This window comes from Mastomys coucha, unplaced genomic scaffold (assembly GCF_008632895.1).
Source record: "Mastomys coucha isolate ucsf_1 unplaced genomic scaffold, UCSF_Mcou_1 pScaffold11, whole genome shotgun sequence".
NCBI classification, from domain to species: Eukaryota; Metazoa; Chordata; class Mammalia; order Rodentia; family Muridae; genus Mastomys; species Mastomys coucha.
Genome location: NW_022196893.1, coordinates 31,650,599 through 31,665,978, shown reverse-complemented (window position 1 = coordinate 31,665,978; position 15,380 = coordinate 31,650,599). Strand labels below are relative to the sequence as shown.

The 15,380-nt window shown below is 46.2% G+C and overlaps 1 protein-coding gene across 1 annotated transcript in view; it reads right to left on the bottom strand.

The window, feature by feature from the left end:
- Window positions 1–11,479, bottom strand: part of Tmprss12 (transmembrane serine protease 12) — a 13,659-nt gene extending 2,180 nt beyond the window's left edge. The window contains exons 1-5 of the mRNA XM_031358993.1: window positions 11,277–11,479; window positions 10,031–10,226; window positions 6,808–7,076; window positions 2,998–3,140; window positions 25–158 (exon numbers count right to left, since the gene is read on the bottom strand). Of these exons, the coding sequence (XP_031214853.1) occupies window positions 25–158; window positions 2,998–3,140; window positions 6,808–7,076; window positions 10,031–10,226; window positions 11,277–11,415 (881 nt within the window). The 5' untranslated portion in view covers window positions 11,416–11,479. The remainder of the gene's footprint in view (window positions 1–24; window positions 159–2,997; window positions 3,141–6,807; window positions 7,077–10,030; window positions 10,227–11,276) is intronic.
- Window positions 11,480–15,380: the final 3,901 nt, after the last annotated feature.

The window sequence follows — 15,380 nt, the reverse complement described above, 5'->3', positions numbered from 1 at the left end:
GATAAATAATGTGTCAGCCACTGCCTGAAGAAGGATGGGCTGCTGTAGACACCAGGGAAATGTCTCTGCCCACAGCCGTGTCCATAGCTGGTAATTCCCATCACAAAGTATCTTTTGTGTTCTGGTAGGTAGCACATTAGCGGTCCACCGCTGTCACCCTGCCAGAGATTCCAAGAGAGTCTGGTTATTTCTTATGCAATCATAGACCTGAGACAACGTGGCTACACTACACCTGCTCTGTGCCTCTCCCTTCTCAGTACACCTCCAAGGAGGGCACAGGTTTTCTTTCTATGCTTACTGTCAGGATGAAGCACAGGGAAGGAGGCACAGGGAGCTGGTGTTTTCCTTCAGGACACACACACACTACTAAGATGCCCCCAAAACATATTAATATAACATTTGGGAAATCAGGACAATATTTTCAGCCTACTATTCCAACTTATACAGGAAGTGTGCCGTCTGCTCAAGTACAGCTGAGGGGTTATTTCATCTGCATGGGTGTGAACCGGAACACTAGAAATGAAATTGTTTGGATCTTACAACACAGTTCTCAGGAGAAACGTAATTTAGGAAGAATACAGAAGATTGAAAACTGACCATTAGAGTATTTCCTTTGCTTTAGCATCGTGTGGGAAAGGCTCTGTTCGGAAGTGAGAAAGTGCTTCAGTATGTGTGCGCTTTGCTACCACGCCTTCTTGTCCACAAGGAATGGCGAGTCCTCGAGTGTTGAGACTACCTGATGCAGGTGTGAGGAAGGGGAAGCCTGTCAACAGTGTCCTAATGTAACCTGCTCCTCAAAGCTTCTACAAGACCCAAAAGTGCTGGTCTCGAGTGCCATGCCGGTCATGTCCTCACAGCCACAGAGACCGAAGTCATTCTTTCCACATCTGGAGTTTAAGGACGGGTTCTGAGTGTCAACTGGGTAGGCACTGAATGGTTATTGAAATAATTGTTTTAACGGTTTTTTTTTCAGGGAATGTAATTCATTTAAGCCAAATGTTTCACTGTTTCATGTATAAAGACTTTAAGGAGGAGAACACAGGAGACATACAATCTAGATTGCAAGAATAGGAACGCACAGGAAGACAAGAGTCAGGGCCCTTGTGTGGAGGGCAGAGCACCTATGTGCTGTGCAGGGCCGTAGGTTCTGAAGCAGCAATAGGCATAAGGAGTCAAGCACAAGAGGGCTGACATGGCACAATGTGATCTTAGTGGCATAGTGTGCACTTAGAATTGAGAAGTCCAGGGCTGGCAGAGATGTGTCAGCGGGTAAGAGCACTGACTGCTCTTCCAAAGGTCCTATGTTTGGATCCCAGCAACCACATGGATCTGATGCCCTCTTCTGGTGCATCTGAAGACAGCTACAGTGAATTACTGTGGAGTGAGCAGGGCCAGAGCGAGCAGGGCCAGCAGAGGTCCTGTGTTCAATTCCCAGCAGCCATACACACGATGGCTCAAGGTCATCTGTACAGTACAGTGTACTTATATACATAAAATAAATCTTTAAAAAAAAAGAATTGAGAAGTCCAGTTTCCCACGTGGAAAGAGAAAGAGCCATACGAGATAAGGCCAGAAGGAAACTGGATTTTATAAAAACTGGAAACTTAAGGTCCAAATAATATTCTGTACAAAAACAAATAGCTGGGTGTTGGGTTTGTGCCTTGAACCCCAGCACTCAGAGGCAGATGCAGGCAGAGCTTTGTGAGTTCCGGGTCAGCCTGGGCTACACACTGAGACCTTGTCTCAGAGGCAGATGCAGGCAGAGCTTTGTGAGTTCCAGGTCAGCCTGGGCTACACACTGAGACCTTGTCTCAGAGGCAGATGCAGGCAGAGCTTTGTGAATTCCAGGTCAGCCTGGGCTACACACTGAGACCTTGTCTCAGAGGCAGGCAGAGCTTTGTGAATTCCAGGTCAGCCTGGGCTACACACTGAGACCTTGTCTCAGAGGCAGATGCAGGCAGAGCTTTGTTAGTTCCAGGTCAGCCTGGACTACACACTGAGACCTTGTCTCAAACAACAAGCAAATAACAAATGAGGCCAGTGGCAGAACACTGCTAACATGCACAAAGCCCTGGCATTGGTCCCCAGCACAAAGCAACAATGACCAGATGCAGCAGCAGCAGCAGCAGCAGCAGCAGCAGCAGCAGCAGCAGCAGCAGCAGGACAATCCACTAGACGGAGCGCGCACTGCTATGTCTGTGGGCTCTGGAGATCTGCACTCACATTCCCACGCTCCAATGGCAAGCACGGAGCCATATCTCCAGCCCTGACACATGACTCTTAGATTTCTTTTAGTGGTGACAAAAAATGTCCTGAAAGTAGACTTGAGGTGATTTGATGGTCAACTCTAAAACCTCCACTGGGTCACACAGTGCATTATGGCTCTGGGTGACAAAGAAGGGAGACAAAGGAGATAGGAGAGGTGACTCAGAGGTTAAGAGCACTGGATGTTCTTCCAGAGGACCAGGTATCAGTTCCCAGCACCCACAAGGCAGCTTGCTCACAACCATCTGTAACTCCAGTTCCAGGGGATCTGACACCCTCTTCTGGCCTCCTCAGGCCCCCCCCCCCACACACACACGTCACCCAGATAAATAAAATTAGAAGCTAAGCAGTGGTGGCTCATACCTTTAATCCCAGTAATTGGGAGGCAGAGGCAGGCAGATCTCTGAATTGGAAGCCAAACTGGTCTACAGAGCAAATTCAGGGCAACCAGGGCTACACAGAGAAATCATGTCTCAAAAACCACACACACACACACACACACACATACACTAAAACAAAGAGGAGAAGAGAAGGAGCAGGGGATCTAGATTCAAGATGCCTGTATTTGATCCTGATAGGGATAAGAACCAGGAAATCCAATATAAAGTTTGGATTGTTGAAGTAGGAAAAAAACAGAATTTCGGGTTAGGCCTGGTATTTAAGATTACCAGAGCAAAGGCCTTTGTTTGGGTTCCTCCTGGCTTTAGAAAACATCTAAGTCTTTGGTCTTACCCTGCACGAGTCAAAGGTCCCATTTTCATGACCTGCACAGAATGAAGTGTTAGGAACCACTCCACCGTAGCTCCTGTCAGAGTTACAAATCTCCCGAGAGATGAAGTGTACTTTCGCCTCTTGTAAAATGGTGGTGCCATTGCCTGTCAGCAGCAGAACAACAAAGCCCTTTAAGTTACATCTTAATAACTGCAGGCAGCTCTACAGTGCCTTAAAACATTGGTATGCGTCCACAAGAGCTGCCCTACACACATGGAGTCTTAGCATGCTGGAGGCTGATCAAGGCTAACCTGGGCAACAGAGTGAGACAGACTCAAAGAATAAAAATGGGGCCAGTGCTGTGTGGAGTTCTGGCCTACTATATACAAAGCACACAGGAAGGAGATGTGGATCATAACTTCAAAGTCATCCTCAGCTACATAGTGAGTTTAAGGACAGCCTGAGCTACATGAGACCTTCTCTTTAAAAATTAAGACCTCTGAAAAACTAGAGTCTACACATTTAAAGAGGGTCAATCAGTTTCCTTACTGAAGAAGGCAGGATCTGAGCGGCTCCACTGACTACTGGCTCTGTGGCATCGAGTCATGATGTTTTCCCCAGCCCTGACTGTTCAGAGCTTCTTATCTGTCTATGGTTTGCGCATTTGAGGCCTTTCATTATATAAATGGGACTGTAGACTATACTACATTTTCTGACCGGTTTATTTCAGGTAGGGTAATATTATGTGTCAGTATCCTATTCCAGCCCCTGGCTTTTAAAATCACATTCCCTAATTTTTGCTAGAACATAGAAACAAAACAGATCTGCATATGTTGGTTTTATTCCTGATCATTTTACTAAACTCTGTTCATTCCGGTTTCTCCACATCCTTACCCTGACTTGGCACTGTGTGTCTTTGGGTTATGACCACTATTTTAGATGTGGTGACTTCTCACTGTGCTATCAGTGGTGTCAGCATCTTTTCACTTACTATTGGCATCTATGGTCTGCTTCAGTGAGGTAGCTATTCAAATCATCAGCAAATTTACAACCCGGTCAGCTAGACCAGTTGTTCACAGCTCTCACAGGATCTCTGTAGAGAATGCTTTTCTCTTAGTCAAGAGCTTATCTCTCCATTCTCTGAGATATGTCTTTTAAAGAGAATGCATTTTAAAGATACATTTTATGTGTATGGATGTTTTGCCTGCATGTGTGTGTATGTGTACATACACACACACACAGACACACACACACACATATATGCACACATGTGTGCCTGGTGCCTGTGGGATTCAAAAGAGAGCAATGTGTCCCTAGAACTAAAGTTATAGGTGGTTATGAACACACGCGTGCCACACACACACGCACACACCAACACACGCGTGCATAGACACACACACACACACAGATACAAACACACACGCACACACGCCCATCACTGCATAGTGGTCAGGGTAGGATGTTGGACATCCTGTTCTGCTGTTCTGTATCTTCTTAGTTCTTTGAGACTCACACCGCACAGGGGTCACATCTAGTCATGAATAATAAATAACAACTGATCTTAGACTGTTACTTTATAGTAACTGTCAATGGGGCTGGTGAGGTGGCTCAGCAGGTAAGAGCACTGACTGCTCTTCCAAAGGTCCTGAGTTCAAATCCCAGAAACCACATGGTGGCTCACAACTATCTGTAATGGTATCCAATGCCCTCTTCTGGTGTGTCTGAAGACAGTTACAGTGTACTCATTTATAATAATAAATACATCTTTGGGCCAGACTGAGCAGAAACAGAGAAAGCAGGGTCTACCGGAGCAAGCAGGGTCCTAAAAGTCATTTCCAAAGAACCAGATGAAGGCTCACAACTATCTGAACAGCTACAGTGTGTACTCATATACATAAAATTAATAAATAAATCTTTAAAAAAATAACTGTGGTCGGGCAGTGGTGGCACACGCCTTTAATCCCAGCACTTGGGAGGCAGAGGCAGGAGGATTTCTGAGTTCGAGGCCAGCCTTGGTCTTCAGAGTGAGTTCCAGGACAGCCAGGGCTACTCAGAGAAGCCCTGTCTCGAAAAACCAAAAAAAAAAAGAAAAGAAAAGAAAAAAAAAACCAAAAAACAACTCATTAAGATGACCATGCTCCCTTTTGGTTAGTTAGCTAGTTAGTTTCATTTTGTGACTTAGATTCTCTATGTAGGCTGGCTGGCCTGGCACATGCTATGTAGACCAGACTGGCCTTGAACTCACACAGATCTATGTGCTTCTGCCTCTCGGGTGCTGGGATTAAAGATGTTGCCAACTGGCCAATTATCCACACTCTTGGAGTCAGAACATGGCAAGGCCGGGATTCAGGACTACAGTCCTATATGATGCTTTTTTCCTTATCTTCCTTCAGAAGTCTCAAGAGAAGGGCTAGAGAGCACTGACTACTCTCCCAAGTTCAATTCCTAGCAACCACATGGTGGCTTAGGACCCCCTATAAGGGCAACTGTTCCTCTCTTCTGGTGTGTGGGTATACATGCAGCAGACCACTTGTACAATCAATCAATCAACCAATCAAAGGAAACATTAAAAATAAGTGCTCAAGCCAGGCAGTGGAGGCACATGCCTTTAATCCCAGCACTTGGGAGGCAGAGGCAGGCGGATTTCTGAGTTTCAGGCCAGCCTGGTCTACAGAGTGAGTTCCAGGACAGTCAAAGCTATACAGAGAAAACCTGTCTCAAAAAACGAAAAAGAAAAAAAAAAGTGCTCAAGAAAAACAATAATTTACAACGTGTTTCCTAAAATTCTCCCATTACTGCCTAAATAAACCACAAATAAAAAACAGATATGTGGTGCTTTGAATGCCCGAGATTCACCTGCCTCTGCCTCCCAGGTGCTGAGACTCAAAGTATGCGCCAACATGCCCAGCCTCAGCCATCTTTGACAACATAGCTAGTCTGGGCCACAGGAGACCCTGTCTTAAAAAAAAAAAAAAATCCATAACTACTTGCTGGGCCCACATGCAATGGGAAACAAGTCTTAGTACTCGCTCTGATATATTCCAAACTGATTCCCCTCAAGAACCAGGTCCCTGTAGTCGTTAAATAATCATGCTTCAGGATCACAAGTACCTCAGTTTGAGTCCTAACTGCTTCTTTTTTGAGGGTCATGGGTGGAGTGTAGGGGGACATGAGGGTAGGGAGGTGGTAGGTAGACGGGATTTCATGTAGCCTAGGCTGACCTTGAGTTCATTCCTCATATAGCTGAGGATGATTTAGAACTCATGATCCTCTTGCCCCACTGTGGGATTACACTTGTATAGCACTGTTTCCAGACTCTCAGCTTTTGGCATCCATAGCCTCTGAGCCATGGCACAGACCTAGACTAGCTGGGAAGACTGTTAAACAGAATGGTGGCAGCAGCAGGGGCAGCAGGGATGCTGAGGGAGCATGAGCAGCAGGGGCAGCAGGGATGCTGAGGGAGCAGGAGCAGGGTTCATATGTCTGCTTATGCAAGGAAATTTCTCTCTCTAAAAGGAAGAAAATACAAAGTAAAAATGTTCTTTTTTATGGTTTATAAGAATCAGTTGTTTAGCTCTGGGGTCAATAAAGAGGTAAAAATAAAGAAAAAATAAAAAACAGGATAGGAATAAAATCTAATGGTCGACTGCTTGCCTAGTGTGTGCACAGCACTGGATCCAATCCCTGGCATAGTCTCCTAATCGATCAGTAACTAATCGATCAGTACTAGCCCATCAGTAAGGAGACGCACACAGGGTATTTCTATGGAAGCGGACCCCTCCCTCTGCCTACGACCAGGAGGGAAGTCAGTCGGGTTCAGGCTGTAATTACCTTCTTCTTTGGTTCTTCCCCAGCCACTTATAAAACACGTTGTGTTTTGGTCCAGTTTTTGGAAAACACCAAAAGGTAGACAAATGGGCCGAATATAGTCATTATACCTCACGGCTCTCTTTAAACGGAACAGTGCGATATCATTTACAAAAGTTTCCATAATGAAATCTGGTGGGATGATGATGGCTGTTATTCGTATGTGCCTGGTGTGGTAGCGGCTCCGGTTGAGGTCATTGGTCCCCATCACTGCTCTCCACTTCAGAGGATCTCTGAAAGAAAGCGAATATTCTTATTACCCAGAGGTTCACTTAAATAATTTCCCTTCATTTCCCTATATACCAGACTGACAGCAAAGTTTTAAGCATATTTCCATGTGACATAAAGTATAAAAGCCCAAACTTCATGATGCTGCAACAGAGAGACAAGAGTGGGACAGGAAACTCAGGCCAGAGTCCAGCACATAAGAACTTCATGGCTGGGGCTGGCAAGATGGCTCAGTGGGTAAGAGCACTGACTGCTCTTCCAAAGGTCCTGAGTTTGGATCCCAGCAACCACTCGGTGGCTCACAACCATCCGTGATGAGATCAGACGGATGTACCTCTTCTGGTGCGTCTGAAGACAGCTATAGTGTATTCTGCCGGAGCAAGCAGAGGTCCTGAGTTCAGTTCCCAGCAGCCACATGATGGCTCATGGCCATCTGTACAGCTACAGTCTACTCATACACAAAATAAATAAATAAATAAATAAATAAAAAAACCCTTCATGTCCGACTAGGATAGTGAGTCTTGCTAGTGGATGGAGGGAGGACTAAGTCACTCCAGTCACAGTTTTGAGACACGCACCTGCTTGGAAAGAAAAGAAAAGGTTAAATCCCTGGAATAAGACCAACCCCCATAGTCAGTCCCAGATGGATTACAAACTTAAAGTTCTCTTCAATACGAGGTGCTGTCTTTACAACAGGCAACATGATAGATCTGGAATTTGCTTTGAAATAATGGGAAGAGAAGGTTAGCTCTGCAGAGTGAAGGCTTAGCACCCATACGGTGTGGGTGGGAGGGGGCAAGAGGAGTGCACGAGTGAATGCATTACATACATGTATAAAAATGTCCAAATCATGTTTAATTAATACACGCCAATAAAGATTATTAGAAGACGTAAGTTTAGGCCTAGCGAGCGGACCAGGGCAGGAAAACTGGCAAAGCTGAAGCTGGATTACTAAGTGGAGTAGGCTCCGGGCTGCTGCTGGACCATCCCACATCCCGAGAGGTGGGGTAACTGGGGGATGAGCCAAGGAGGTGAGCACTGGAGCAACACTTGTCCCACTGAGCCATCCTCTCTGGATCAAGCTATGGAGAAAGATGTTTCGCAAAGGCAAGAAGAGACACAGCAGCAGTTCCCAGAGCCATGAAAACAGTACAAAGAGCAAGTCTATGACTTCCAGCCTCGGAAGACCTTCCAGATCCAGCACTGTTGCCAGCCTTGACACAGACAAGCTCAGGACAAAGTAACAGCAATTTAAACACAGTTCTGAATAAGGTATGTTGGTGCCTGAGGGGAAGAGCCTTGAGGGGCCATGTGGGTTGCCACGCGGGTGCTGGGAATCCAAACCTGGTCCACTGTTAGTGTGGCCCGTGCTTTTAACCACAGAGCCATCTTTCAGGCCCCTCATTTTTTTTTTTTTTTTTTTTGGAAATATACTGGAATAAAACATCTGGATCTTAGCACTAAATTATAAAAAAATTAAACTAAAAAGAAGACAAGTAAATATATGGCTCTGACATGAGACAGGATTTATTTGTTTGTATGTTTTGTTTTGTTTTTTTGGGACAAAGTTTTACTAGTTGTCTCGCTGCTGGGATAAACTACTGCAGTAAGACTGATGTAAGCGAGAAGGATTTATTCTGGTTCACAGTCCTAGTCCATCATAGCAGGGAAAGCAAGGAGGCAGGAACTCCAGGAGCCTAGACACACTTTATCAGGAAAGGAGCAGAGGGAGACAGAGCCAGCCAGCGCCTAGCTGTATTCTCCTTTTTACTCAGGCTAAGAAAGGAAAGTCACCTCTGGCAGGGTGGATCCCACCTCAGTTAACCTAATCTAGACAACCCACACTATCATCCCAGAGGCATGAAATTATACCACAGTTATAAAAGAAAATAAACAGATACATGAGAAATGCTGATGGGTACCAGCTCCACCCCTCCGTACACACCCTTTATACATGGCTGCAAACAGGCGCTCCGTACTTACCTAGCATGTGTGAAGCCGTAGGTTCAGCCCCCAGAACCACAGAACAACAAAAACCCTCTGCCTTTTGCTAGAAGTGTACATTGGTGCTTAGAGGCGATATACCTATATGCTTGTACAAGATTTACCCACTTTGTCATCAAGATATAATTAATATACATGATCCAAACCCTTTGGAGCTCTGTGGGACAGAGATGGTTCCTTAATAAACTGGGCAATGTTGCCTTCACCTAAAGTGAAAAGCTAGGCTGGGCCGATGAGATACTTCATAAAGGTGGTGAGAAAGCTAGTCAGCAATAGGAGCTAAAAGTCGAAGATTAAATATATAGAATACAGCACCATGCTGCCATCCCCACCCTGCAGCTCACCAGCATCTTAGAAGAGATGCGTCTGGGCTGGAGAGATGGCTCAGAGTCATGAGTGTTACTGCTTTTGCAAAGGACTCAGGTTCTCCTCCAGCATCCTCATGATGGCTCACAGCCATCTATAATTCCAGGTGCTCTCTGTGGCTTCCCTGGGCACCAGGGATGCACACGGTGGACATATACACATGCATACATATATACATACATACATAGAAATGAAACACATGCATAAAAATAAACTGTTTTGGAAATGATGTTTTTGGTCACAGAAATCACATGAAAACGGGATTTTATGACTCTAAGCAAATGAAGGCAGAGAGTCTCTGTCAGACTTCAAATAACAAAGAAACCCTGGACTGCCTTGTTTTCACGCAACCCACAAACAAAGTATGTTTTTAACCGTACAAGTAGAACATATATGTATATATATGTATATGTGTGTATATATATGTGTAAAGTGTATATATATGTATATATGTAGAATATACATATATATACACTTTACACATATATATACACACATATACATATATATACATATATATATATCCCATAGACACTACGCTTAAATAAAGTCAGTACCATTCTGGAGAAAAGAAAATGGGAATACCTACCTAGCCTCTTTCGTGCAGTGAGCGGCTGTGAGGACCCACCTGTCTCTCACCAAGGCACCACCACAGACATGCATAAGAAAATTGCCGTCTTGAACCTGCAGGCTAACCTGCCATGGCCACGCACCAGTGTCAGCTTGTGTACCTCCTATAATCCGAGACCCTTCAATGGCACCTCTAAGTGGTGCTATTCCACAATCTAAAAACAAAGCACTACATTATTTGGAATCAACATCCATGTTCGGTGTTATTTCCTAATCTGAATACATTAGCATAATCCTTTAAATTCCAATGTAGCCTTTGATGAGGCAAGCCAAAATTATGAATGGCAAAGGAATTTAAACAAACATGCCATATTTGACTACTTAGTAAGACACAAAACCAACATAATTTATTAATAATTCTATTGTCCAAGAATATAAAAGTAAGTTTCACTAGCTAAGTTCTGTGTTCTTTCCTTTGTGAAATAGTGCTTAAAAGTCTAAGATCAAGCCAGGCAGTGGTGCCTTTAATCCCAGCACTTGGGAGGCAGAGACAGGCAGATTTCTGAGTTCGAGGCCAGCCTGGTCTATAGCATGAGTTCCAGGACAGAGAAACCTTGTCTTGAAAAACCAGAAAGGAAAAAAAAAAAAAAGATCCAGCCAGCATGCTGTATACACTAGATTTTTTTTGTTTTTGAGACAAGAGTTTCTCTGTCTTGCCCTGGCTGTTTTGGAACTCTGTAGACAAAGGCTGGCCTTGAACTCTGAGATTGCCTGTCTCTGGCTGCAGAGTTCTGAGATATAAGGTGTTCGCCACCACAAACCCAGTTGTAGTAAACACTTGTAAGCCCAGCATTCTAGAGGACTAGACAGCAATATCACAAATTCCAAGCCAGCCTGGACTGTTTTTAGTGGACTCAAAAGCGTGTGGTGTGTGTGTGTGTGTGTAGGAAGAATGTATATAAATCATCAAGCTCTGGCATAAAACAAACAAAAGTTGCAATTGCTAAATCAAGAACCTCAAGCTATATCCATCATTCTTGCCATCTAACCTGTTGAAAAATTATTCTCAGCTGCATTCTAACAGCCCTTAGAGCCACGAACATCAGTAAGCCTGTCTAAGAAAGTAAGAGCCGAGCATGTTTGAGGTTTCACTGACATGGCTACCAACGGTCTGGGAGCAGCTGAGTCCTGCGTGGCTGAGGTGGGGACAGCGGGCAAGGTCCCCATGGGCCAGGGCGGCGGGGCTGCGCATGACCAGATACTGCCCTTCGTGACCGGCTGCTCCTCTTCTGGTGGTCCCGGCATGGTGGCCAGTCCCAGCGCCGGGCTGGAGCCCTCCCTGAGGGAGTAGGCGAGGGCGCCGCCCAGGCACAGCAGCGCGGCGCTCAGCGCCCAGGACGCCATGGCGGCCGCAGGCCCCAAGATGGCGGCGGCGGGGGCCCGCGCGGTGCCTGCTGGGCCTTCGCCGCGGCTTCCCGCCTTTGCTCGCTTGCTCGCTCGGCTGGCGAGGCCACCCGGGCCTGTCGCCCTGCCCAGGACTTCCGCGATGCCCCCGGCTCTGGTCACCATGGGGCACCGCGGGGCTGTGGGCCCGGAGTTGAAGAGCTTGGCTTCCAGCACCTCAGGGTAGGAAGACGGGCGTGAGAGGGGGAAGGGAGGCTTCGCCATGGCGTCAGGTGGAAGCCCTCACCTCACAAGCATGGCCGGCCACCAGGCCTGGAAGGAGGGAGCCGGCTCCAGAAGACGTCCTCTCACGGCCGCAGTCACCCTAGCTCGCCCACTTATGCTCACACACGTCAGACACCCACGGAGATGCCCACGATAATGAGTAAATATTTAATACTGAAAAAGACCGCCAAGCGTGGTGACGTGCACGCCTTTAATCCCAGCACTCGAGAGGCTGAGGCAGGGGGATTTCTGATTTAACCACTGCTAAGACATTTACATAGGATTTCTCCTTTGAGCAGCCCACGTCACACCCCTTCTGGGTCTTACCCTCCCCTCTGTCTTCCTACCAACTCCCGTGCTTAAGTTTTTATATGTGTGTACATGGTAGTGTGCTTGCTTGTCTGTGCACCTGGTTCATGCAGTGCCCATAGAAGCCATAAGAGGTGCCAGACTCCCTGGATTGAGAACAGCGAGTGCTCTTAATCACCCAACCATCTCCTCAGCCCTCTCATGCTTAAATTTATGTTAGAAACCTATTTTTATTTTATTTTATTTTATTGAGACAGGGTCTCACTATGTAGCCCAGGCTGGCCTGGAACTTGGCAGGCCACAGATGTAGGTCACCTGTCTTTGTTTCCCAAGTGCTTGGATTAAAGGCATGTACCATGATACCCAGCAGAAATCTCTCTCTAATAAATTCCAGACCTTTGGCCGGGCAGTGGTGGCACACACCTTTAATCCGAGCACTTGGGAGGCAGAGGCAGGAGGATTTCTGAGTTCGAGGCCAGCCTGGTCTACCGAGTGAGTTCCAGGACAGCCAGGGCTACACAGAGAAACCCTGTCTCGAAAAAACTATAAATAAATAAATAAATAAATAAATAAATTCCAGCCCTGTTTCATACTGGCTGATCCCAACCTTCTTCTCTAAGGTAAATTCAAGAATACAGCTTTACCCTAGTGGAGAGCCCTGAAGGACAGGGACCTCTCCGTCAGCTTGCTCGGTGCTGGGCTGGCGCTGGGCTGTTTCTCCTGCTGTATTCCAGCTGAGTGAGCTGATAGAATCATGGTTAAACATCTCCTCTCTGTCCTTCCTGCCCTCTCCTTCAGCCAGCCAGATTTCTTACCTGTCTGAGAGACCCTGGACATATTCCTTGACATTCCAGCCATTTCGAGGAGAGCCTTTAAGTAGCCCTGGTTAATCTGTTGACAAGTTAGTATTATCTCCATGCTGTATGTGCTGGCTTTCTTTTCTTTCTACTCCCTCCTTCCCTCCATCTTTCTTTCCTTTTTTTAAACAAACAAAAAACAGAGACCCATGTTTCCACCAGGCTGGCTTTGAATTCCTCAGCCATACAGGCATGTGCCATGATGCCTGGTTTATGTAGTGCTGGTGACAGAGCCCACGGTGTTGTGCATCCAAGGAAAGCTCTGGTACAGCTGAGATATGGACCCAGAGCTCATTACATGTGGTTTTTTTTTTTTTCATTTTTATTGTACTTCATATATATGGGTGTTTTGCTTGTGTGTGTGTCTGCACACTGCCTTCATGTTTGTGCTCATGGAGGCCAGAAGAGGGCACTGGTTCCCCTGGAACTGGAGTTAGATGGTTGTGAGCTGCCATGTAGGTGCTTGGAATTGAGCCCAGGTCCTCTGGAAGAATAGCTAGTGTTCTTAACCGCTGAGCCATTTTCCAGTCCCTCATGTACCTACCTTTCTTAGCAGTCTTGAGTGAAGGCTGGCTGTGTTGTCTGCTTTAGTATATATTGCTGGGATCTCCCCATCATCTTCCCAGAGTTTTAAAGACTGATGGCTGATGTTCAGTTTTAAATGATTTTGCCATTCCTGTCTTGAGCTATGCCTAATTGTGTCATGTTAGCCCCATACTTGCAGGACTATGTAGTCACTGAAGGTGGTGGTAGTGTGAGGGGTTGGCCTTTGGGTGGAGAGTTACCGTGGGGGTCAATAATGGACACTAAGGTGTGCCTGCATGGGACAGGGGGGCGTGGTGTTTGGTTATAGGTGCTAACATTGGGGGCTGAGCTTGAATCAGTGAGTGGAAAGAGACTCTTTGCCAGCACCTCCAGTGTTTCCTCGGATTGACATGCCTGCAAGAAGCTGTCCCTGTTCACTCAGTACTCTAACCGAAGGCCTGAGGAGAAAACAGTTTGGGGCAGGCATGTGGAGAGCCGCTAGAGCCGCGCCCAAAGATGGCGCCTGGTTCCGCTTTCTAGCAAGCGGGCGCTCTCTTAAACAAGTCCTTATTTGGCTATGCTTGCTAGCTTGGCTCACTTTCGCTTTCTGGTGGCCTATCTGCACTCGCTACATGGCCCAATGGGATAGGCTCAGCATAGAGCATTTAAGGGCCTAGGGTGTCACCCCGGGGGTCAGAAGAAGACTGTTCAAGATTCCTGTGTAAACTGCTTAAAGAAGAGCTCTCGGGTTGCGTTGTTCTTGCTGGTCAAGGTGGTCGCGACACAGGCATGTTTCTGTGGGAGGGCTGTGTGCCATTAGATTGGATATGGTTTTGGAATCAGGACAAAATAATGACACTTGCTATGACAGAGAAAATGGGTGTGTGCAGCCAAGCTATGAAATGCCATGAGGGGGCCTGGTGAGTGCCTGGTGTCCCTCTGCCCGTTCTCTCTGCATTAGGGTCACTCTCATCAGCCCAGAGATGGCTGATGTTCAGTTTTAAATGATTTTGCCATTCCTGTCTTGAGCTATGTTCAACTTTGCCATGTTAGCCCCAATGCTTTCAGGAACAGGGTAATTACTGTAGGGACTGGCAATGTAGGGGCTGTATCAGGGTCACCTTCTGCCTTGGACTGGCAATGTGAGGGGTTGTGTCACAGTCACTTTCTGCCTTGGAAGAACAGCCTTTCAGAGGTGGCAGATGAAATGGCTTGATCACCCTCCAAAGGTTCATAGGCCAGAAGCTTGGTCTCTAGTGGGATGATACTGATATGTTGAGACATTAAAGAAGTAGGGCCTAAGTTGGACTTGGGAAACATCAGATCCCAGACTTTTAGAGACCACATTGAGGTTTTAATTGGTTTGTTTTGTTGTCTTGGAGACAAGTTCTCAGACTGGCCAGTCTGTACTGGAACTTCCTATGTAGCCAAGGGCAGGCGTGTGCCACCAAGTCCCAGCCAAGTTGAAGCATTTCAATAAACTGCTTTTCTTTACATAGTGCTTACTACCTTGTATTCTGTTGTAGCAGTTAATCTACAATGTGGATTAATGCTGTAGGCTAGCACTGTCAAGATTAAAGTTGTAAATGTTTGTGACTTTTATGTAAGATACTCTCTAGGGCTGGCAGCTGCCCTGTGGCCTATGGAGAGGCCTCTAAAAAAAAAAAAAAAAACAGAAGCAGGGTTAGAAACGGAGCAGCAGCTGACTGATCCCTGTGGCCCAGCAGGACTCTGGGGCCTGGCAGCTCTGCACCAGTAGCTACATTTTCAGCTGCATCTTATTTTCAGTCCTGCTTATTTTTTAAGTTTTTTTAAAATTTGGTTATATTTGTTTTTAGGAACCAGAGGGTCCTCTCCTCATAGGCTTAGATTTTTCAAAAACCTACTTTTAATAAGGGTTCTTAAATGCTTTAACCTCCCTCGTAGCCCATCATCCAGAGGTAGTAGAAAGGAAAGGTTAATAGGAGGATGTAGACCCAGTCACAAAGAACACACATGATATGCACTTGC